The 25384-nt window shown below is 33.5% G+C and overlaps 3 protein-coding genes across 5 annotated transcripts; 1 reads left to right on the top strand and 2 right to left on the bottom strand.

The window, feature by feature from the left end:
- Window positions 1–4083: 4083 nt before the first annotated feature.
- On the top strand, window positions 4084–12611 carry LOC129322242 (arabinosyltransferase XEG113-like). The gene is made up of 13 exons (XM_054968416.1): window positions 4084–4619; window positions 5639–5935; window positions 6060–6265; window positions 6662–6767; window positions 7262–7518; window positions 7885–8020; window positions 8308–8402; window positions 8497–8550; window positions 9404–9517; window positions 10237–10335; window positions 10440–10559; window positions 11888–11974; window positions 12084–12611. Exons 1-13 carry the CDS (start codon window positions 4433–4435, stop codon window positions 12249–12251), a joined length of 1926 nt encoding a protein of 641 aa, XP_054824391.1. The 5' UTR covers window positions 4084–4432; the 3' UTR covers window positions 12252–12611.
- A 611-nt stretch (window positions 12612–13222) lies between these two features.
- LOC129321239 (ABC transporter E family member 2) lies at window positions 13223–18492 on the bottom strand. 2 transcript variants are annotated; one of them, XM_054966945.1, is made up of 13 exons: window positions 18336–18492; window positions 18127–18246; window positions 17715–17800; window positions 17517–17614; window positions 17316–17433; window positions 17068–17157; window positions 15742–16046; window positions 15442–15637; window positions 15173–15358; window positions 14779–15051; window positions 14219–14464; window positions 13731–13868; window positions 13223–13648 (listed from the first exon to the last, which is right to left on the bottom strand). In XM_054966945.1, the coding sequence occupies exons 2-12, from the start codon at window positions 18224–18226 to the stop codon at window positions 13749–13751; spliced, it is 1818 nt and encodes a 605-aa protein (XP_054822920.1). In that variant the 5' UTR covers window positions 18227–18246; window positions 18336–18492; the 3' UTR covers window positions 13223–13648; window positions 13731–13748. The 2 variants fall into 2 exon arrangements, with proteins under 2 accessions (XP_054822920.1, XP_054822919.1); XM_054966944.1 differs by having other exon boundaries at window positions 18127–18411.
- A 4655-nt stretch (window positions 18493–23147) lies between these two features.
- LOC129322777 (glycine-rich protein A3-like) lies at window positions 23148–25126 on the bottom strand. Of its 2 annotated transcripts, none has more exons than XM_054969153.1 (3): window positions 24936–25126; window positions 23937–24237; window positions 23148–23599 (listed from the first exon to the last, which is right to left on the bottom strand). In XM_054969153.1, exons 2-3 carry the CDS (start codon window positions 24214–24216, stop codon window positions 23358–23360), a joined length of 522 nt encoding a protein of 173 aa, XP_054825128.1. In that variant the 5' UTR covers window positions 24217–24237; window positions 24936–25126; the 3' UTR covers window positions 23148–23357. The 2 variants fall into 2 exon arrangements, with proteins under 2 accessions (XP_054825128.1, XP_054825127.1); XM_054969152.1 differs by lacking the exon at window positions 24936–25126 and adding an exon at window positions 24508–24903.
- Between the last annotated feature and the right edge of the window lie 258 nt (window positions 25127–25384).

The raw sequence follows: 25384 nt of genomic DNA, 5'->3' as shown, positions 1-25384 counted from the left end.
CTTTTTACAATTCAAGTAACTACACCCTCCCTTTAAAAATATAAATTTTTTTTAAAAAATTAAATATTTAAAAATGTAAGGTATTTTTAATCTTTCGAAATATAATCATTATCTTTTTTTAAAGCACCCTTATTGATAATAACTTTATATTTATTATAGAATATTTAATAGGGGTAAATATATAAAAATAAGATTAATTTAAAAATAAACAACTACTTTATTGGAATATAGAATTTAGTTAAAAATATTTTATATTTTCAAACGGAGGGAGTAAAATTTACAAAATCAATCCATCTACTCCGTAATAAAACTATTTAATTTTTATTTACAAAAATATTCATGTATATAATTTTTAATATTTATTTTCAGTAGAATACTTTAATTATTAATTTAAATTATGAAGTAAAGAAACTGGAAACTGATTAATTACTAATTATCAATCCTAGTTCGGTCAAACTATAAATACTTTATGAATAAACAACTTTTGACTTACAAGGTGCAACCACAGACACGTGCTTCCATTTAATTAGTCGGATATGTACACGTTCAAGTACATTATTGGTACAACCGTAATTTACATAAATATTTGTATTATGAAATTGAATTGCTATGTACTAGTTTGTATATAAAATTAAACACATAATTTATTGAGGGGATTAAGAAGCATCCTCCTGACAGTGAGCTTCATTTTATTCTTAAGTGACTGGTCAATGCAACACAAAGCCAGTTGCATTAAGGACTTGACAGAAGTAATATAAAAATTCATAGCCAACAGGCTAAGCATATTCCAACTAATTAAGAGAATTAGTTAATTATAAATATTATTAATATATTTATAAAAGTTATAAGAAACCACATGTGTGAATAGTAGGGTTTATATTGGGTTCTGCTCAAGAGTACATTACAACTATAACAATTCATTCATAAGATTTAATTAATTAATTGGATCTTGATTAAAATTTTCATTGATGGATAGGATGGAGTAATAATAGCTTGATGAGCTTTGTTTTTTTTTTTTTCCAAAATCAATTTCTTTCCATTAGATTTACATTGACACAATAATTTAATTAATTAATTTATAATTACAATTCGACTGATAATATTAGTATGACAATGTAATTTCAGCATGTAATTGAACAACTGAACTTATCATGCAGATGCTATTTATAAATCATGAATATTATATATTATGTATCTGAGAGACTCTCTACAGTAAATGAGAAGATGAGTTTACTCATCCGTAAGTTACAAATTTGTGCATGCATTTATTTATCTACACATTCTATTATTAAATAAGAATTATGCAATATAATATATTCTTTCCAAGTCATTTTTTATTAATTAAGAGTTGTGAATTGTTATAATCGAAACAGGATGAACCCAAGGATTAGTTAATTCTGACTAGGCTGGGGGTTTAAAATGATGCCACTTGATCAACAAACAAACAAAATAACAAGAATAAATTGACCGAATTATTTTATAAAATTAATTTTCTATTTCATTTGCTTACAGGATACATCAATGCCACCCGATTGATGGCACAGAAATTGGAAGCATTATTATTTTTTAGATATTTTTCAACATAGTTAATATTCTATGTAGCTATACCGTGGCTTTATCTAGGATCATGTGCAATAATATTTTATACATATCACTGAGTAGCTATAAGTGTAGCTTCTATGCAGCATTATTTTACAAATGAAGCTTAAAAATAAAATAAAAAAACAAAAACAAAAAACCATGCATACATGTCCAAGCAACTAGTTAAGAATTGGCCTGGCAAAAGGCATAGAGTTTGACTTATTAGTTATGTACATTTATGTGATACATTAAAAAATGAGATCAGATAAAATAAAATTTCGAGCGGTCCCAAATTATTTATATATTTATTTAGTCGAATAAAGACAAGTTCCACTAGGCTTTGAATTGCTGGTTCTAGTCATGAAGGCTAGCTCAAACAAATCATATAGATTTTTATATTAATGCACAAGTGGTTGAATTTAGACTTGTTTCGGAGACTCTGGCTCGTGACTCTTTTTGCTTCAAAATTTTCTGGTGACAGTGAATTAATTACATTATTAACTAACAACTTGAGTTGCTCCTAGACATGCAATTGTTTTATTCATTCATGTTTTTTACGATAACTTGCCTCGTTAATTCATGCAATCAAGTGACTGTTTTTGTTCCCATTTACAGCTAAAAGGATATTAATAACGTTGGGCTAATAGGAGAGAATATATATATATATATATATATATTATAATCACGTATATAAGATGGAGATAAGTTACTTATTCCATGGTTCCTCTTATATAGAGTGGTGGATTGATTGCTAGTTATAGCTGGACAATGGACAGGCTCATATGGGCTCAAGCCTAAAATCTTTTTATCCTAAAATTAATCATTTTTAAATTTGAATCTTATTGATTTTGCCTATAAGAGTCATACTTGAAAACCTATTTATATTTTTAAATTAAATTTGATATTATAATATTATATATCCAACTCTAAAATACAATAATAGCAGAAAGCTGTACTCTTTTTAGTCTTATTTATAATTTATCATAGTCTTATTTATAATTCATTTATACCAATCTCATCAATATTAATACAATAAAAGTATAAAGAATAAAATTTAGTAAAATTACAAACATAATCCTCAAAAATAAATAAAAAATATAATATTTTTTTATTTCTCTCTCTTTTACCTTTTATGGGTAGTTTAGACATTTTATTTAAAATAAAATATTACTATTAATTCAATGACTTATAAAGTGGATCACTTCACTTTTTTAGAATATGACCAATAAAGTAGACCAAGGAGGGAGTATATGATTTTTTTGCACATAAAATAAAAATAAATAATTGCATAAAGATAATGGATGAAAATCAAATTTTGTCATAATGGCCGTGAAAAGAAAAAAGAAAACAAAATCAAATAGAGTCCCAATATTAGGTGTAGACTGTATTAGACCATACCCTGATATGGACTTCTGAGCCCATTATATACAGGCTTTCTGCTTCCTAAATGACAGAGAATTTTGCACTTGAAGCCCACGTATAATGAAAATGAACACCAAGTCAATTTTCAAAAGCCCATGAAAAATTGTTCATGTACAAAAAAAACATGATCTCTCCGATTGGTCTGTTAGGGATAGTAGCCCAATAGCTCATCTACAGCCACACAACTATCACATGTGATGTAGCATCCATTATCTTCATAATATATATATATATATATATATATGTGGTGTGAATCCGCATTAATATGTTTTTGCGAGGAGTTTGATCCATGGGAGGGTGCAGTAGATCTGAACTCTGAAGAAATAGTTAAATAATGGCAAGGCCTATAATTTTGTTATTATGTAAATTATTACATCACCATAGATTAATGAATAATAATAATAACATCATCATCATCATCAATAATTTCAGACGAAGTTCGGTGCTGGTAAAAATGAGATGCTGGATCCCAGAACGATGCAATTGAGCAGATTTATGCATGACATTAATAATAATTATATTTACATTTAATCCTTTGTTTTATTATTATTTATGAGCTCTCACATTCATTCGTTCTTTGGCGTCGATGCAAATTGTTTTCTCATGCATTTCTCTTTCCGGAGGTAAGGCTTACCCTCCCTGTCCTATATGTAAGAGATTTTTTTTTTATAATTTTTTTATTTTTAAATATAAGAAGTTGTTAGTATATTTTTTTAATAAATAAATTATTATATTTTTATTAAATTAGTAAAAATATAAGTACTTTTATTAATTTATTTTAAAAATATTTATTTTTTATTTATAATAATTAAAGATAAAATTAAAATAATGTTATACTTTTAATTAAATAATTAATTTTTATTGATTTACATAATTTAATCCAAAACATTTCATATATAGAGATGGACGGACCGAGTATTACAGAGAGAATTTCCTTGTGTTTGTGTTTTTGTGAGTGTGTGTTTTTTTTTTTTTCTCTTTTTTGGTTTTGGGGTAAATGAAAAGTCAATTCTTCATTTGATAATGTCATTTAGCTTGGTTTTTTGACCAGAAATGTTGATTTAGCTGGTTTTAAAACTGAGAACATGATGTAAACATTATTATAATGATCCATCCAATTCTGTAGTAGTTGTCTAGTTGAGATTCGTTTGCCAAGTGGCACGGTCATGCTCCGGCGAGGCCAGCTTACTAGTTTGACCTTGCACTGGTGAGACCTGGCCTCTTTGCGCTTTTCAATTGCTAATTGATAATCTGATACCCACCTTTCTCAATCTGTCATTTGGATTTCTTTCCATTTGGCCATTTTCCTCCTCGTGCTGTCGAAGAAGCTACATGGCGGCGAAAATACAGGAACTGGAGCTGGTTCTTTTCATGTGATGTTTGATTGGAAGAAAACAGAACGCGGGCATATCTAGAAAGATCGTGAGGTATGGCTTGGAGAAATGCGTGCGACGATGTGGCTCATTCGAAGCCTCTGTTCTTGACGATCTACACAACTGTGGTCGTTGGCATCGTTGTTTCGTCCTTGTATGTCTTCTCCGCCATATATTCGAGCAAGCCCGCTGGTGATGCTTCTGGCTGGCTCTCTTCTCCTTCCCCCCTCGTTCCGGGTTCGGGTACGTTTTTTCCTGGTCCACTGCTTTACGCTTTTCACTGTAATGCTTGCTTCTTCTTCCTGGATGCATAAAGGTTTGCCTGTTCTTGTTGTGCTTCATGCGCTTGGTATTGTTAGCTTGCAAGTGAAGTACCCATTGAATTGAAAACTACAACTGGCTACTCCGCAATATGATAGGAGAATGTAAATGGATCTTATAGGAAAACATTAATGAATTAGTCTTTAAATGGACTGTACCCCTTTAGGTGAACATGAAAAATTGGTGCTTAAGTTAGCTCCTAATATTTCGTCCTCAAATAACAACTGTCTCATGGATGTTTTCTTCCACGGTGATCTCTTGCAGTCATAATTAATTTTCGTATATTATTCCCATATTCAAGGACAATAGAACTGGAGGTGGTGTGGATTGTTCAAAATGGAGTGTAGAGTATTAGCTAAACTCTTAAATTGAAGGATGACACTTTAAATACTGTTGATTGTGGAGTTCTTCTGGATGCTTTATCAAATTTCTGCTTGAGACAGAAAGCAAGAATGTTCTTCATTTCAATTGTGATGTGATATAATCATTCTTCGCTGTCTTAAGACAGATTATGTCTATGGCTAAGATGGTTTGACCAACAAACTTATAAGCTATAAACCTCTAACAATTCAAGAGGTAGCTGTGTGCGTGTGTGACGTGAGTTGGACATTGTATCAGATTTTGTTTTGTCCTTGTGTTCAAGTTCATGCTTTTGGAGATGATTCCTAATACATGTTGCTGGAATGAGTGCGTTTCAGTTTTGCTGACAGCGTACTTCAACAGTTAAGTTAATCATTATAGTAATCATTTTTACTTTTTGATTTAATGTGGGTGAGAATTGTCATTCAGTGCACCCGCTTTACATGTGGGTAGTAGCTTTGATATAGCTTTTGCTTGTTAATTATCTTTCTCAGTTTGTGAAGGCACTCTCCAATTCATCAATCCATATGTTTCTTCCCTATGGATGCATTTTTGAACTTTAATGGAACATAATTTTTCAGAGGAGCATCAACGACTTACAGATCAAACGCCTGACTTTTTAAAGCCAGATATAACACATGCTGTGCCAAATTCTGCCCCAGGGCCACCAAATAAGTGGGAAAGACCTATTTGGGAAGTTCCACCACAGAATGAAAAGATGCCCCCTTTGAAGGCTTTCCGACTGACCAAAGAGTTGGTTCAGCAAAGGGTGAAGGATAATATCATAATAGTGACCTTTGGTAACTATGCATTCATGGATTTTATTCTGACTTGGGTTAAACACTTAACAGATCTGGGACTTTCTAATCTTCTTGTAGGTGAGCATTAATCTTTCTATCTTTCTATATGATGCAGATGTGTATATTTTTTATCACTCCTTGTTAGACTAACCTAACTTGTTCAATAGACTGTGTAAAATGAGTATGAAATCTACCCTTTCAGGTGCCATGGACACCAAATTATTGGAGGCATTGTATTGGAAGGGTATACCAGTTTTTGACATGGGCAGTCACATGAGCACAGTAGATGTTGGCTGGGGATCTCCAACATTTCATAAAATGGGGAGAGAAAAAGTTGTTTTGATAGACTCAATCTTGCCTTATGGTTTTGAGCTGTTGATGTGTGATACTGACATGGTTTGGTTTAAGGTGCTCACTGCCATTTCTATGTATATTTTCTTTTAAGTCATTTTAATTGTGAGGTTTTTTCATCTGCTCACTTAGTTTGTTGGTGAATGGATTATTCAAAAGGAACAGCAGAATGCATATTGACCATAGTTTTTTCTTGTTTCCTCCCTCTATTGCGTATGTAATTTACTTATCAGAGATTTGCACAACTCCTTTTTCAGCTTGCTGTAACACCATTTGGCTCTTAAAACCTCTTTAGTATTGTTTCTTTTGATCTTCCAATGTCATTATTATGATCTTTACTGTTATATTCATTATGTATCATTATTTTTCACGATCATCTCTTGAAATGTTCCTAGCCTATTATGTTATCATTGTTAATCCTGACATTTATGTTACAAATATATTGTTGGACAGGACCCACTCCCATATCTTGCTCGTTATCCAGGGGCAGATGTTTTAACTTCAAGTGATCAAGTTGTACCAACTGTGGTTGATGATAGCCTGGAGGTTTGGCAAGAAGGTGGATCATAAAATGAGATGAATCACCGTTGTCATTTTTGCTTTTTGGTTCTTATAGTACTCTTATTTCCATCCTTATTAATTGTACACCAATTTTAACCTACATTTGGAAGTCAAGTGATATTTGTGGACATGAATATTAAATGTTCCTTTTCTGAATATCAATCACCTTTCATGTTGGATTCAGTTTTCCATTGTCCCTTAAGATTGCTTTGTTGCCATCTTTTTATGGCTTTAGATTAGGAGAATGTTATTATTATGGTAATGATAGCACAAAGGATCAGCAAAATACTTTGAATGTGTGACCTTCAAACCACAACCCCTTTCCCCGTATTTTTCTTTTATTATTTTACAATATCAGTAACTAATCAATATTCTTATTTATTGCTTCTCTCATCTTTGATTGTATGTTGCATATCATGGTGCTTGCTTAACTGTTCTTTGATAAAACCCTATTTCATACTGACAGTACTGCTCTGTCGTCTTTTTTAATAGCTGGTGCTGCGTACAATATTGGAATTTTCCATTGGAGACCTACAGATTCTGCCAAAAAGTTGGCAAAGGAATGGAAAAAAATGCTTTTAGCTGATGATAAGATATGGGATCAAAATGGATTTAATGACATTGTGCGCAAACAGTTAGGACCTCCTGTTGATGAGGACAGTGGACTTGTTTATGCGTTTGATGGAAATCTGAAGCTGGGAATTTTGCCTGCAAGTATATTTTGTAGTGGACATACATATTTTGTCCAGGTAGAATGTAGGACTATTTAGTGGTTTTTTATGGTTATAATTATTAAGTGTTATTTTATATAAATTTTAAAATTCTTAAAATTTTAGCCTTCTATTTTATAATGAAATGGTGCCCATAATTTTGGAGACTCAACTCAAGTATTTTAGTTACGGGTATTCATGTCATTTGGCTGCTTTGACACATTCCTTTCCTTTCTTAATTGTTTCATGGCAAACTTCTTCCTTTTTGCCTACAATCATCTTTCCACTGAAAGCTCTCTCCTCCCTCGTCCTTTCCATTTCTCTCAAAAAATGGCTACATCCTTGGAGAAAATTAGATTGCCAACAAGTTTGCTCTGAGAATTTCATTGTGCATTCGAACTGCAGGCAATGTACCAGCAACTCAGATTGGAGCCCTATGCAGTGCACACAACATTTCAATTTGCAGGCACAGAAGGAAAGCGCCATCGACTTCGAGAAGCCATGGCCTTCTATGATCCACCAACATACTATAATCCACCTGGTAATTATTTTTTCATTTCTTCCCCAGTTTATAAATGCACACCACTTAATTATTCCTTACATGAATGTATAAATACACTCATTTTCACTATTTATCATCACTTGTTCCGTATATCTTGTATGAAAGATTTCTATTCATCCTCCATTGGAGCTAATATCACGATGAAATACTGAAGACAGAAGTTGACACTTCAATGTGTCCATGCACTTGAATGCTGAATCTTCTCATGGGTGGTACTCCCTTGCATGATAATCCCACAAACTAACTTATGGGAGGAACTTTTGCAGGGGGTTTATTGTCATTCAAGCCATCAATCCCAAAGCACATGTTGCTAAGCGGGACCCATACTCTGGAATCGCATTTTTCTCTTGTTAACTATCAAGTATGTATGTATTGACCTAATTCTTTTTACTTCTGCAATTGAATGGAAAAGTAATTCTGCATCTTGCAATCTTTTTGTACATGAAATTTCCCAGATAAAACAGATAAGGACGGCACTTGCTATTGCTTATCTTTTGAACAGAACACTGGTGAGAACTGCTTTCTGGAAACTTAAATGCTTATTACATTACTTCTTGATTTGCATTTTGTCTCGTCAGTGTGGTTAACTGTCATCATAGGTACAGCTGTTAAGTACTATTTCTCTGTGAAGCAGCCAATATTTGCCAATGGTACGAAGGATACCTTTTTCTAGGCTCAATATTTCTTAGACAAGGGTCACTATATAGTAAAATCCTTAATATTGGAGTTCAGCACCGACAAGTTACTTTATATTACTCCACACTTGTGCAATGCAATTGCATTGTTTGCGTAAATTAACTAAAAGGATGTTAATAGTAATAGTACATCTATATTTTTGTGACATAGGATAACAGATTGTGAACTTTCCCAATCAAATTTCAATTTCATTACATGTTAGTCAGAATACAGAGACTGTAATCTTAAGCACAAACTTTTAATAACCTAGGATTTCCACCTGCGAAGCATAGAAATAAACCCTGTCTGTAATTATTATTTTCACCTCAGAGGCCTTGTTGGATTCAAATGAAATTAGATGTCTCATACCACAACTGATCTTCGCTGCTCACTCCCCCACCTCTCCTTCCCCTTTATTTCCTTTCAAAAAGTTGTAACTGATGTATGCCAAGAATGTTTGAAGTTTGCTTTCTCGTTGCTGAAAGTTACTGGCAGTCATGCAATTAAAAACAGGCTAGACTATCACTTACGTTGGCCTTACAAGTTGCCATATAATTTGTTTTGGTGCTTAGTTTTGCAATTTACACCTGCGGTAGGCCCAGTTGGCTGAGTCAGTGGTGCTTAGTGACTATGCATATTTATTTAAAGCTTTATATTTTGATCTTAAACTGTTTTCTTTGTGTTTAGGTCATGCCTCCTCTATGGTGCAGAGTTGATAGGCTATGGTTTCCTCATCCTGGTACTTTGGAGGGGTCTATGACAAGACAGCCTTTTCTTTGTCCTTTGGACCATGTATTTGAGGTATTTCCTGTTTGATGAGGTGATTCCATATGATTGTCATTCTTGATTGCATCTGGAACATTGTAGAAGTTTGGATATTAGTACCTGATAATGATTTTCACAGCATGTTTTCATATCACAAAATCCAAAATAGTAAGACAGGTGAATTGTGATGACGTATTGCCACTTGCTTCGTCTGTGGAAATTTTACGTCTGAAGGACAGTGTTCTCAGTTGGGCACTGAACTAACTGTCCCTCTTAAATAAGTTCAGCATGGTTTCATAGCCAATTGAAGAATAAAATCCATAATGTTGGTCTCATGAGACAGTAAATTAGGATCAGTAAGAGACATAATTATAATGTTCATAAAAAAGGTTTATCATAATTGTAGTTGCAGTGATAAAACAATTTAGAAAAAACTTGGTCTGAGTTCAAAAAAAAAATACAACATATTTCACTGTAATTTTCTTTAAAAAAAAAAAAAAAAGCTTTATGTGTTTTGGGTCTGCCAAAGAAAATGAAACATGAGCAGCTTATAAGTGCACATTTGAAAAGCAACCCCCAAAACCTTCAGTTTTTGAAAAGTAACTCCAAGAAATCTTTGAACAATTGGAAGTTTTTTAGTGTGATCTGTTAGTCTGTTGCCATTCCCCCCCTTTTTTCCTTTTCTCTTCTTTATTTGCATGCGTAAGTTGTCTCTCACATTGCCTTGCGCTTCATAGGAATGCACTTTATTGCAGGTGAATGTCATGTTGCAGGCACTCCCAGAGGAAGAGTATGGCCCAGGTATAGGCATCAGAGAGTACTCAATTCTTGATAATCCTTCTATGCCCTCAGAGGTAAATGATTGTCACTCACTTAAGTCAAATTCCAAATTACTGGATCTTGTTTCTGGATTTATCTTACTTGGTGAGAACTTGCTTATCGGTTTCTTTGAGCTCAGGTGAAGAAGTCTTGGCTTGATGTTAATCTCTGTAAAGAGGGGACCCCAGATTGTGATGCATCAAATGCTACCACTGTTGGGGGGGTACTTAGGCTTCCAAAGCACAGCAATGATGAGACGGTATACTAAATTCTGTTCAAACCCATACCACCCACTTATTTCTGCTCATTTTCAAAATTAAACCTGTAAAGTAAGTTGATTTGATTAAAATTGTATGGAATATCCCCTTTAATACCTCGAGGTAGCAAGTAAATATTATCATCATTAGTAAGGAGCTGGTTGGAGAACTCAGAAAACCAGGATATTAGATGGTAAGCAATTTTGTCTACAAAAAGTGTTCTATCGGTCTGCATTTGTATTATCCTGAAAGATGAAGGACAATGTTCCAACAATTGTAGAATGATAGGTTCCTTTCCCATTTGGTTCAATTATTCCAAGTTAACTATTGTGAATATTCTAGCTAGGTAGGTATTGCCATAATTTGAAAACGTTTTCCAAAGTCCATGGGATCAGTTCATGTACTAATATAGGATTTTTTTTTTTTTTTTTTGGGTTTTGATATTTGGGTTGGGAAGGTTGATCAAGTTACTTCTACGGTGTCTTACTATTCATTGGACTAATGTCAACTAAACGCTGTAATGGGCAAAACATTCTTCTCATCCATCTATAATTTTTGAACATCAATGTCAATATTAATAGATTATATGTATATATATATTTAGTGGCCCAAAAGACTTTTAGAACAAGTAATTGATAGCAAAAAAAAAAAAACAATGTCTAAAAAATTAAACTCCAACAAATATTTTTGTAGAGCATGATATCTGAATGCAGTGTTAATTAAATAAGTCGACCAAGGATTCTAGTTGATTTACGTGACTTCTTTCATGTAGTTTTGATTAGTTTTACTTGTCAGAATCAATTGTCGATGCACCTCAAACTGTCTTAAACTTAACCTCCCTGTTTTCTTATCATGCTGGGCCGAGGACCTATTTGGAGTTGAAAATGATTGTAGTTTTGGATCTGTTCCCCCCGGGGGGATAACGCAAGAGGGACTAAGGCCAGTGGAACAAAAACTTAAACATCAATAGGGGGAAGAAGGCCCAGGAGTATCTCTAGACAAAACCTCCCTTAGGACTGTAGGGATTTCCTCTAAAGTTACTTTTGGATCATTTTGTTTGCATGGCCTATAAGGGTGGTTAGTACTTACCTTCCCAGGATGCCAAAATTGAAATGATATTTGATTATTTAAAATTCTCTCAACAAATGTCCATGAGGAGTACCAAGTGTCTGTGGTAAGTTATGGTTGGTTATAGGCTTATAATTAATGACAACTGCCCCCAGACTCTCAAGTTAATATGGAGCGCTTCAAACTCTCTGTTGCTCTATGGGTAATATACATCTGTTTGAAAAGTTTTATTGGACATGATTGTTTCTTCTTCGATTTGCAGCTCATGAAAGTATTCTCATCGTTCAAGGATTTGAAAGTCATCCAGTTCTCTTCAATGCAAGATGCTTTTGCAGGTTTCACTGACAAGGCAAGCCTATTTATCTTGCTCTGTTACTTACTCTTGAGTTTTGCATCAAAGATGAGCAGAATTTTTTTACTAACTTACAATATGGTGCCGTTCAAAACTGGATCTGCAGAAAAGAGAAGATAAATTCAGAAAACGTGTCAAGCGGTATGTGGGAATATGGTGCTGTGTGATGGAACACAATCCTGGTCACATATACTATGACATGTACTGGGATGAAAAGCCTGGGTGGAAACCAATCCCTCCTCAATCACCTGGGGATGATCGCCCACCTTGGTGAGACCCCTAATAAACGCTCAAGATGCTGCGACCACTGAGGAAACATAGAAAGCTGGGTTTCTACTTTGCAAGAACGGCGGAATTTCTAGGCAAGCCATTGATGTGACTAAGCGATCATTGTGCAATAATAGTGAGCAAAATTTTGACTTTGTATCAGGGGCAAAAAGCAGATTAGAATAGTGTATAAGGGTGCGCAAATCCTTGTTCTAGCCTTTGAATTACTTTCCGTTTAGAACCAGCGTTTCCCATGTTGTGTATTAACGTTTTCTTTTTCTTTATCCATATAGCGATTGGAATTGAGAGCTCTTGGCTACACTGTTGATGCTTTAATGAGCAAGTCTGATTGTGTACATTTTCTCTACATCCTTTTACAATTGTCATAATGAGGAGATCCGTCTTCAATTTTTTATGTTTCCAAATTATTGTCAAGTGTTGTTTTGTAAAACCATATAGAAATAATGCAAGTTGTCTCAGACATTCAAAATCCCGATTTGTCAAAAAGAGATGACCAGATTGAAAAGGAAGAAAGACAAGGCTGGACAGCAAATACCATTGTTCTTGGTTGTGAATGTTATTAGTACTTGAACTGCACATGCTGATGCCAGGACAATTTAACACTTACTCCTGATTTTATTTATAAGATACATTTTGAAAGTAATTTTTAATTCAAAATATAAAATATTTTGTAATAATTAAACTTTTTTTAATCTTATCTCTTCTTGATTAGTGTAAAGATATTTAATATAATTGTGTTATTATTTAAAATTAAAAATAATAAAAATAAACCTTATTTTTTTATAATATAAAAAAAACTTTTCTTTTAAAATGCATGAAACGGTTTAAAATATTCTATATTCTATAATAAAGATGGGAGGGAGTCTTTCAATTGATCTGCAGAGTCCTTCAATACTTCGCTATATATTAAACTCATCAAGAGAAGCAATCAAATCAATTTGGCATCAAAAATCAAGATTGAACAGAGAAGAAAATTTATTATCAAAATCGAAATCCAAATTAAACAAAGAGCGTATAAGTCTGATAAACTGAACAGAATATAATAGTAAACTAAACAGAAGTAGCAATCGGCTCCACGACATCAAGATTGCTCCTTTAAATTTTGGACCTGATATAGTAGAAGCAAGACTAATATGAGCTCGAGTAAATTCAGGTTCCCACAAATGTCATGGCAAAACTGGTGACAAGCAGGTGCACTGCTTAATAGCATATACCAAAACCTCAATCAACATTCCGCTGGCAGGCACGCTATTCAATGCATGGACAAAGCTACGCCTTAAATGGGCAAAAGAACACTCATATATTCAACGCATTGGAGGAGCGGAGGAGGCTGAGATCCCATTCAAATCGATGGGCCGCTCACTGAATTGGCAAGATGAGCAACTGCAACAAAGAGGTGAAAAGAAATTCAGTTCCAGGTGTCCATGCAAAGCACTCATGAATACATTTGGAGAAAGATGCTCACCAGTCCATAACTATGAATTTAGTCATCAAGGTAATAGTATGAGCCAGCTGATTTCTGCTCCCTGTCTTTGGTTGAATCTAGTTTGTTAATCCTTGGGCGGTAATTAGTAGGATCTCTCCTAAATGTGATATCCAGGTGCTGCCGGATTATTAAGGAAAAGGCACAGACCATAAGTACTTGGGGGAAAAAAAGAAAAGAACATCCATTTTACTACAAACCAATGAGAAAAGAGAGAGCCACTTGGACAAGGGTGCCGGAGGCACTCTGTACAAAGTGCATAATAGTGGAATTTTAGTATAACCAAACATTTTCAGCTTCCCATTCGTGAAATTTTGAAAGGTAGGATAGGAATACCACATGAGTATTGAGCAACATGCATGCAAATATTTGAAGTTAAACATATTTAGCAGTATATTAAAAATCATAAAGCCAACCAGCATTATATAGTATTTGCTTTTCAAAAGAACCAGTCAAAGGTTGAGACTTACTGATAAGAATAGGTTCATCCCAGTCAACAATGATTGTGGCGAATTAGCAGTACAGTCAATTGAAGGAGACCCCTCATAAACAATAACTCTATCAGCAAGATATGTTGCCATGATAAAGTCGTGCTCAACCACGAATGCAGTTTTCTTTGCATGGAGGATAAACCTCTTAATGACTTTGGCAGCATGAATACGCTGCTCTGAATCAAGATATGCACTTGGCTCATCTATCAAATAAATGTCTGCAGGCTGTTATTAAATAGCAATAGATCAGCAAACAATAATTTTTTTTTTTTAAACTGAAGTCAAAGTCATTTTAGAGACAGAAATAAGCTCAGCCAAATGTTGTAAAATAGTTCCATCAGTTCATAGATGATCTCCACTATCGTGATCATGCAATGAGCAGTTAAAAAGAAAAAAAACCCAACATTTAACATAACCGTCCCAGAAAAAAAAAAACAGTTGAGAATGTGAAGGAAAAAGTAAAAAGGGGCTGCGGACACTGATTAGGGAGCATAAAACAAACTAAGAAATTTCCCATCGATGAAGCTTAAAATATCTACCTTTCCAAGACATAGACATAATGCAACTCTTTGCAACTCTCCACCAGAAAGATTCACAACTTCTTGGTCCATTAACTGTTCAATAAGAAGTGGCTTCATCACATCTGAGATAAACTGCGGGTGTGTATATGCATCACGGATTTTTGTATGAAGCAAGTGTCTGACTGTTGACTGGAACCTCGGGCTAATCTTCTGAGGCTTATATGACACATTAAACTCAGGCATTTCTGTATCAGAGCCACCTTCTATGGTGTCAGGTTTCAATAAACCAGCCTGCAAAACATAAAAGATGAGAATACGATATAACACAAATCATAAACACTTGACACTGGAAAAATACTGGGGGAAAAAATCAAAGCTCAACAGAAATTAATATGAGAGGACGAAGCGATACCAGCATTCGAATAAATGTGGTCTTTCCTGTCCCATTCTCACCCAGCATCACAATAATCTGAGAGTCAGTAAATTCTCCTTCAACTACACGAAGCTTGAAATTTCCTTGAGTTTTGGTCATTGTTGGGTATTTGTAGCGAGCATACGTTTGAGCATCATCACCACTCTCTTGTGGAGTCTCAGCAACCTATACAGATCAAAAGAGCAAAGAAAAAGTATAAAAATTACATGCATAAAACGAGTGACGTATGGTGAAATGCTAACATTTACCTTGAAGGTGAGAGAATCATCCCGGAACCTCAGATTTTCTGTTGGAACAAAGCCTGCTAAGAAGATGTTAATTCCTTCTCTGACTGAGAAAGGAAGTGTAACAACTCCATATGCACCAGGTTTTCCATATAAACAGCAAATAAAGTCTGACAAGTAGTCCAAGACACTAAGATCATGCTCCACAACAATTACATAACTGGAAAAAGGCAAGTACAGACAACTCAGCAACAAATAAAAATAGTCCACATTCTAATATAGACAAGATTTAAACAAGGAACTATTGAGACAAGGAAACAAGACCTATTAGGCCTGAGCAAAGATCGAACAACTTGGGCAGCTTTCAGCCTCTGTTTCACGTCAAGGTAACTAGAAGGTTCATCAAACATGTATATTTCAGCATTCTGGATGGCAACAACTGCAATGGCAAACCTTTGGAGCTCCCCACCTGACAGATCAGCAACATTCCGATCTATAACCTGGTTTAGGTCAAGATCCTTACAAAGTTCTTCCTTCATATTTCTCTCATTTTTCTGGTCCAGCGTCTCCTTCACATTTCCTTGTACAGCTTTAGGGATGTGATCAACATATTGAGGCTTTATAATAGCCTGTTTTATAATATACATATATAAATGTACAAAACAATTAGTAATCAATAAGAATCTAAGGAAGCAATGTTCTATCTAATAAATAGAAAAGGTAAGCATCTGCTTAATGAATGCACATTCAGAAGCATAGGTGAACGTCTCAATCCAATACTAGGTTTAACAGCTGAAGGTGGGAAAGGAATCCTTCGAATGATCATTTAAATTTGTTAAATAGATCACCACCAGCAATTTACTTTCAGATGCAAGCTAGAGCTAGATTTTCAGAGCACCTAAAGGCCAAAACTTCCTAAGGACTACTGATAGCCTCAAACACTTCTGTTTCCAGAAGACAGACAGACATACAAGCGCGGACGCACAAAAAGCTTCCAATAAAACATGCACAACATAATTTTTCATCTTATTTCTAGCATATCTAAATGGTAATGAACTAATTATGTGAACTGAGTTTCGTCTATGAGCAAAGTGGAAATTTTTCAATACATGATGCCATCTCAGAAAACGTAAAATTTGTGAAAAAAATAACCATCAGAAAACAGGAAATAATTAAAGTATAAATATGACACTAACATAACAAAACGAATTGCAGCTACTGGAAAACAAACCAGTACTTTCCACAATAACCAAGGCTAGCAATATTTGAACTGGCTGCTAAAAGCTTTTACACAATACAACCAACCCACTAAAAATAAGAAATCAAGATAACAATTCCACACTTCATTTGCTTCATTAAAAGGCATATGCCTAAAACATTAGCAGACACGGTGAGTGGGGGTTAATACTGCATCCCTTCATCATTTAAAAAATTATGACAGAATTGTAAATGAAATCTCTACTACCATATAACTGGCCAATAAGAAGATTGAATTAAAAAACAAATAAACGCAGACATGAAAAGGCACGCATAACTCATTCTTTAAAGCAGCCAATAAAAATTAACTACCAACACAAAGGCATATTAAACAGTAACATGAACAGATATGTGCATCAAGTGCCATAAAACATAAACTTGAAAAATAATCACCTTCAAATCATCCTCAAGGATGCGAGTGAAATAGTTTTGCAGTTCAGATCCTCGAAAATAGGTTAAGATTTCCTGCCAATCAGGTGGGTTCTGCAAAGAAAAAAGGGGGGAAATGAGTAGTGACAAGTGAGCAAGAATTTTAGATAAAAATGCAGAAAGGAAAGGCTAATTTTGAATTACTTTTTTTTTAATTCATGCCAGAAAAGGTTACAAAAAAATAGGAACGCTATGCAGAATTAAGGTATTACATTGAAACGGCCTAAGTTTGGTTTCAATTTTCCAGCCAGAACTTTGAGAGCAGTGGACTTTCCAATTCCATTTGTTCCAACCAACCCTAGTACTTGACCTGGCCTTGGTACTGGCAACCTGCCATTTTAATTTTAGCAAGTCACGAGCCAAAGAAAATAGACAGTCACAAATTCTAAGGGAAAAATAATTAATTGACTCACCTATGTAATTTAAAAGTGTTAGGACCATATCTGTGAGTTGTATCTTTGTCCAGGTCCTTCGGCAGGTTGATAATCTGGATGGCTTCAAATGGACATTTCTGCAGCGAGGGATGATCTTGTCACATAAATTCAACATCTATAACCTCAAATAAAATAAAGATGAGGATAAGACTGATAATGGTACAAATGCAAATGTACCTTGACACAAATACCGCACCCAATGCACAGTTCCTCGGATATGTAAGCAATTTTAGATTTGTCAGTAACCTCAATACACAATCTACCTGCGTACACATGATTGGTCATAATATACCCCAGAAGATACACAAAAATCGTACTAACAAACAGATGCTCTGCTTCATCCAAAATTCGGTAACAGGAACTTCCTATCCACGAACAAATAGCTTGATCCCCCAATAACCCTCAATCCATATCAGATAATTAAATCGCCCAATTTTCTAAAGCACAAAGTCTCTACCAAGCAATAAGAAGTTCCCATCAATCCAACCAACACAACAGAATCAACAGAAACACAAGGGAAAAAAGACAATTCCGAGTAAAATCAAGAAGGTCGTAACAACGCCGGAAATAGTAGCAGAGGAAATAGTACCCGTTCTCACAACAGGACAACTCTTCTTGCACTCTTGGCGGCACTTTTTAGGCTTGCACCTGTCGCTGACGATAGCTATACGCGTTAACCGATCGGCCATCTCTTGCTGAACTTGTCGCGCTGCAAGAAAGCAGAAAATTGGCGGCGATGAACGAAATGATAAGAATGCAAGACGAGTTGGAAAAGATGGCGTGAGACAGCAGGTGTACCAAGCTTCAGAGATTATGATCAGGGGAGAGATGCAGGGTGGGAAGGGGCGCGTGGTGGGAACAATCTTCACGCAGGCTTCAGAAAAGCACGCAGCTAGGGTTCCTTCTGTCGGGTCTACTTGAGTCCGACTTGATTAGAATCGAATCGAACTTGTCACTGATCGAAAGCAACGGGGCCACTCGAAACAATTTTTAGATGTTTTTTGCCAATCGGATCCTTCACTTGTGTATTTTTTATTTTGGCCGACCTTCACTTTTGTACTAGCACTACCAGAAATTAAAATCAGAATAAGGGTCAAATTTAAACAGTTAAACCTGGTCATATTTAAATAAAAATTTAAATTTTAAAAATTAAATTTTTTAAAATAATTGAATTTGAAAGCCTAGTCTTGATTAGCTCATAAAAAAAACTCAAGTTTGAACAACTTTTCAAACCCTATTATATTATTATTATTTTTATTTTTTTGTATGGAACAAGCCTTCAAAGCCAAGAAGGACTTGATCATCTGAGACCCAATCCTACACAAGTTATATTGTTATTAATTTTAATTTATTTAAAATTAATTTAATATAATTTAATAAATATTAGTGTACAGTATAAAATTTCTAATATTTTTTATTTTTTTATAATTATTATGTTTACATATTTATAAAATAACTTTTTTTAATCAAGATTTAAATTATCTTACTAGATTTTTAAATGTGTGTTCTTTAATTTCTAAAAAATTATGAGAATTTTTTTAATTTTAAAATATTTTAATTAATTTATAGTGCTTAATTTTATTTTAATTTTTTCAAAACAAAGCTTATAAACCTGATCCTAAATTTTTTAAATAAAGACCGAACTTTAAAAAATATGCAAAATAAAAAATCAAACTTAAGAACTCACACCGTTAAAAGTTAGGCCCACCTGTTTTCACATGAAATATTTGCTTGATGGCCATTGGCTAAGGAAACAAAAGAGGGAGGATCACAATGAAATTTTAACAGAGATGATTATTAATTCTAGCCAAGTTCTTGAATTTTTTTTTTTAAAAGAGTTACAAATATTAATTCATGCGCTTATAAATAAAAATAAAAATTATAATTATAAATTAAGAATTACATTTACAATTTAAATATCTTATTTATAATTAAATATTTTAAATTTATAATATTTAAATCATCATTTATAATTTAATTTTTTTAAGAAAAAATCAAATCCTATCATTCGCGAATCGAATCTCAACGAATTTCATATATATTCTTTTAAAGTATTTTCTCACGTTGCCTAAATTTTGCAAGCGTCCAATTTGAGCAGCTAACTTTAAATTATTTATCTATATCTATATACAAGTCTATTACAGATTACGTTATTTATATTTTGTAGATGAAGATGATGGATGATAATTAATACAATTACGTCATGTGAGGCACAGAATATATTATCTATTTTCCACACGCCATTAAAATTTTTCAATCGATTTTTTAAACAATAAAAAAGAACTTCAAAATATTTATCACGATCCCTGACATTCCGACGTCGGAGGACATGTGAATCTTCATCAATTATTATTGATAATGCATTTTTTTTTTCGTCCCAACTTTTTTTTTTAAATAAAATGCTTAGATCTTGATTTGAATTCGAAATTGTTTGAATCTGACAAGGGAAAAATGAAAGGACCTTCCGGACAATCGTTTGTAGATGACGTATTAGCAATTATATTTTGGAATTGGGTGCTTCTTGGGAACTAAATTAGCCTAAGTAGAGTTTGAATTAATGGATTTAGATTTTAAAATTTATAATTTTATATGCAAAATACAAATATTTAAAATTATAATTTTAAATTCAAATACAATGAAAAGAAGAAGATGGAAAATGAAAAAAAGGAAGGGAATAAAAGGATAAAAATGACTAACATTTCAAATAATTAGATTGTATGGGAAATTTGAATATATAAATAAATTATAATAAAATATAAATATCCAAATCTAAATCTATAAATTTTTATAGATCTAGATGAGAGACAACATTAGTGTTATGTTTATATACAGAGAGAGGGGGGGTTTGATTTGGGCCAAATATTATATTTTTGGATTTGGACAAAATCTAAATCCAAATCCTAATCTTATCTTAATTCATTCATAACTTGAAATCCTTTTTAAATCATTGTTATTTCAAATCCTTATACGTACCCTCCAAACACTATCTAATAATAATTATTTGTTACTTAAACGACACAAAAAAAAAATAATTTTAAATAGATGGATTCAAAATCTAAATTTCTAATCCAATTAATTCCAAACACTGCTTAGGTTAATTGTCCATTTTGTTAAAGCGGATTAGGCATCTTCTTTCAAAGAGAAGATAACAATAACAAATTGTATCCCATTAAGATAAAAAAATTGGCTTTATTCAATTTTAATAATAGAAGAATATTACAAAATTCAAATTCAAATATGTGAATATCTTGTAGCTCAAGCCTAGAGGAACAAGAGCTTCAATCTTTTAGTCGGCCATTTGTTTTAGCTTATTTCATATAAAAAATTACTTTTTTAAAAAAATTATTTTATGAGTTTTTATGATATTTATTTAAACTTTTAAAGATAATCAAAATTCAGAAAAAAATATATTTTTAATTATTTTAAAAAGCTACTTTGAGTAGGTTTTGAAAATAATTAATTCAATATAAGAGAGAGTATTTTAAAGAGACAAAATACATAAAAATATTATAAAATTTTAAAATAACATAACAATAAATTATTTTTGTAAAACAAAAATTAAGGAAGATATCATAAAATTTATAAATAACTAATTAATAATTACTTTTTTATTATTGTAACCGAACATAAAATAACATATACTTTTTTGTAAATCTCTACAAAATAAATCTCTTTTTATAAATTTTTCTAAACTACTTAAAAATAACTTATTTTTTAATATTAATAAATAGGCCCAATATTTCTCTTTCTTTTTACTGGATATTTGCTAGATGACCAGGGATAAAAAATTAGATGACCTGAAGAGAAGCTAAGCATGTAACAGAACGTACTATGCATTTTAAGTAATTCTGTAACAAAATTGAAAAGTTGAGACATAATGCAGACAGTGTTTTCATTTTTTTTCTTTGGCCAACTTACAGTGTTATGAATTACTCTACATCCAGACATGAAATTCAAGATTTTTTTTGAGCAATTAATTCAAGAGTTTACCATGTTCTACTTTCAGGCTTTTGATGAAAGCGTAATTATTATTATTGGTCAATGCATAAGAAATTAAAAACAGAAAATCACATAGACGCCCCAAGTTACAAAAATTATCATGTTCTACTACCACATGGTTTGCTCGTGGTGTCAAGCGCAAGTTTGTTTCGCTTGATGATGGTCTTGATTTTAATGGAGTTTGCCCTAAAAAACACCGTTCAGAACAATGAACCCTTGGGCCTTTGAGTTTGCCTGCAGCCACTTAGAGAGGCCTACAATACAGTGCTGCCTTTGTTTGTTCTTCTTTTCCGTTCCAAGATTTTTTTGATGCTAGTGGGTTCAAGTATTTGATGCTTTCATGTTGCCTTTGCCTTTTCAAAAGCCATGGTCTTTCAATTCCTACGAGAACATTCTATATGCTTCATGCTCCTTCAACTTCTTTGGAAAATTGAATGACTCGAGGTTTAGAAGTATTTTAATATCACTGGCCGTGGTATTCCACTTGCAGATATATCAGTCAATGAAGGGTCGTCTTCTCAAGCAATTAGTTCTCCTTGGGACATCTAGCTGGCTGATTTTCTTGTTGATGTCTTTTTTCCGGTTTTGTTTCATTGTTAATTATTTATGTTTTTTTCGTCTGGACCAATTTTTGTTCGTAATCTTTCTAGTCTTGAGTGAATAGTTCTACTATTCCGTCTGGGCCTTTTATTGCATTGTTCGTTTTCCTTGTTTAACAATATTTGACTTTATATAAAAAGAAAAAAAATAACCATTTCGTCCTTATAATTTTTATCTAATTATAACTCAATTCCTTAATTTTAACTTATTATAATTCAATCCCTAAAATTTTGACTTGATTGTAAATTAGTCCCTAAACTCTACCTTTTACGATTTAATATTTAATTATTAAAGTTTTAACCTCTTGTATATTAATCCCTATATTTTAAAAAATAAAATTATAAAAATTAAAAATATTTTAAAATTTATTATTAATATTTTAAATTATTAAACCCTTTTAATTTTTATAAATATCATAAATATTAAAAGTTTAAAATGTTTTTGATCCTTATAATTTTATTCTTAAAAATATAAGGATTAATATTTAAGAGATTAAAACTTTAAGGATTAAATTACAAGAGGTAAAACTTAAAAATTGATTTATAATCGAATGAAAATTGCAAGAATTGAATTACAAGGAGAGGGGTCTCTCCATTTTTTTTCCTGCATTTCCCTCCATTTCCCGTTTATTAAATAATTTTTTTAAATGATAAAATTAATGAATGGTGGGGATGGGAGAAATGGAGAGAAATGAAGAGAGAAGAAATGAAGAGATCCCTAATCCTGAGTTATAACGAGTCAACGTTAAGGAACTGAGTTATAATTAATTCAAAACTATAAGGATTAAATGATTAATTTTTTTAAAAAAAAAATTTACTTACTGACAAGTCATATATAGCTTTCTATGAGAGAAAGTGCACGAGAGAATTAATTATAGCAGTGTAAACAGGCTGCCTTAGTTTAGAAATACAATTTTGTTTGGTCCAGGCCACTGCAGCAAGCTGTCCATGAGAGAATGAATTATAGCTTTGAATATTTATGCTATACAAATAGTGAATCAAAAAGAGAGCATAAAAAGAAAAGAATGGTATTAGACAATATGTTTTCGCTGTCAACAGAAAATCAAGACCAGCAAACTTATAATACAATCAGTGCTGCTATTCAGATTCAAAAATCTATGAGCTAACGGCATCAAAGTTAAAACAAACTGTCAACATCGTGGTTTATTTATAAGAACTTGGAAACAAGAGCATGGAGAATCATGAAGGAACACTAGTAAGATCACTTCCACTTCTTGAAATGCTTTCCTCCAAACATTCCGTGTTTAAATTTTCCATGCTTGCCAAACTTGCCATGCTTGAATTTCCCATGGCCCATGTGACCACCGTACCCATAGTGGCCGTGGCCGTGGCCGTGGCTGAGGTGATGAGCGCCGTATGCAGCTCCGGCAAGAGCAGCTCCTCCGGCAAGCAATGCCCCCATCCCAGGCCCTCCATGATGATGACTCTGCCCGTACCCGTGCACTGATGATGGAAACAAATTTAGTCCAACCAGAAAAACAAACATCATACAGACAGCAGAAAACCTCCCTATAACAACGAAATGCAAGCCCCACATATTTACATCATACACATAAACCCAAGCAACTACCAAGCAGATCGACAGTCACAAATCCCAATTTTCACACGAGAATTACTTCATGCTTCCAAAGCTAACAACTAGAAGCACAAAAGATTTTCATCATTACAGCTAATTCTCCAGGGGAAAAAAAACATTCAAACATTCAATCACTTGCAGATAATGAATGAACTATCCACAACACACAAGCACAGATATATGTATATATGTATGCATGTATACCTGGAGCAGAGGGACCAGGATAACCAGCAGGCGGATAGCCAGCAGGAGGATAACCTGCTGGGGGATAGCCACCATGAGGTGGATACCCATGAGGTGGTGGAGGATATGCTCCCGGAGGCGGAGGGTAGGCCCCTGGCGGCGGAGGGTAGGCCCCAGGTGGCGGAGGGTAGGCTCCAGGTGGATAACCATGACCATGAGCCCCATGAACACCATGAGCTAACCCTTGAGCAATGTTCGAAAGAAGTCCTTTGTCACGTTCATCGTCGTTTCCACCTCCCATCTTTGAAGCGTAGAGATGATTCTACAAAATCAGAATTCGTTGACAGAGTAAGATCAGAACTTGGCACAAAAGAAAAGACACGATATGCATGTCAGCATGTATAGGTAGAACCAATAAGAGTAGCTTATAAAAAATTGGGAAAATCACCATGAAGTTCCTCACAACCATTTAAAATACCCAGAGGTCCCGCCAAATCCAAAAATATCCGTTAGGTAGGAAGGACATCTTATAACATGGGCTTGGAATGGTTATGGGGCACTTCATTGATCTTCTCTAAAAAAATTTCATTACCGCCATTTCTTTCTCTTTTCTCGATTGATAAGCAGTTATCAACGAAACAGGCCTGTCATCGAGCTAGCCGCATATGAATTAACGAAAAGTAATGCCACAATGAGCAAGGCCCCTATTGTCATTTACGCGCGACGGTAATTTATCAAATTGATTCACATAAGGAAGGAAATTTTCATATGCGTACTCAGAAAGCTACAATATAAATCCCAGAAAACAGGAACTACTGCAAGCAATTGTACTCTAATTCTCGCTGCGGTTTCAAATAACAACAGCAAATATTATCGTTCACAGATTCCTGCAGATTCGGAACGACTAGCTGCTCTTAAGACATGGATCAATCTTAGGAATTATCATTCACAAATTAAAAGGGATGTAAAAATTGACCAAGAAATAAAAACAAAACCAAGAGGGCAGGTAGATGAACAAACCGATTAGAAAGATCAGAAAGATGCCAAGAAAAATGACGGATTGTGAAGAAGCTGGATAAAGCGAACAAGGAAGATTTTATAGAAAAGACCAATAAAAGGTGACGATTGAGATTTGATGGCTTTAGCGCACTCGAATTTAGAAACGCGTTATTACGCGTTGTTTACGCGTACAAGGCATCCGCTGATGGAACCGGATCCTCTCATTCTCGAAATTCTCAGCGCCCCTGCGGCTAAATCTAAGATGGTCAAAATCTAATCAATATAATTACATATCAGATAGCAATTAAAAATATAATAATTTATTTTTAAATAATAAAAAAATTATTTTAAAATATCGCATGTAGATAAAAATAACTAAGGTTAAAACTAGATTTTTAAATGAATAGATTTAGCCTATTTATATAAATAAACTTAATTATAAATTTAATTATGATCTTTTTGTTAACATA

This window comes from Prosopis cineraria, unplaced genomic scaffold, assembly GCF_029017545.1.
Source record: "Prosopis cineraria cultivar Desert tree isolate PC_DT_omini unplaced genomic scaffold, ASM2901754v1 PC10, whole genome shotgun sequence".
Taxonomy (NCBI): Eukaryota; Viridiplantae; Streptophyta; class Magnoliopsida; order Fabales; family Fabaceae; genus Prosopis; species Prosopis cineraria.
The sequence above is the reverse complement of the archived record's forward strand: the minus strand, read 5'-3'. Positions and strand labels throughout refer to the sequence as shown.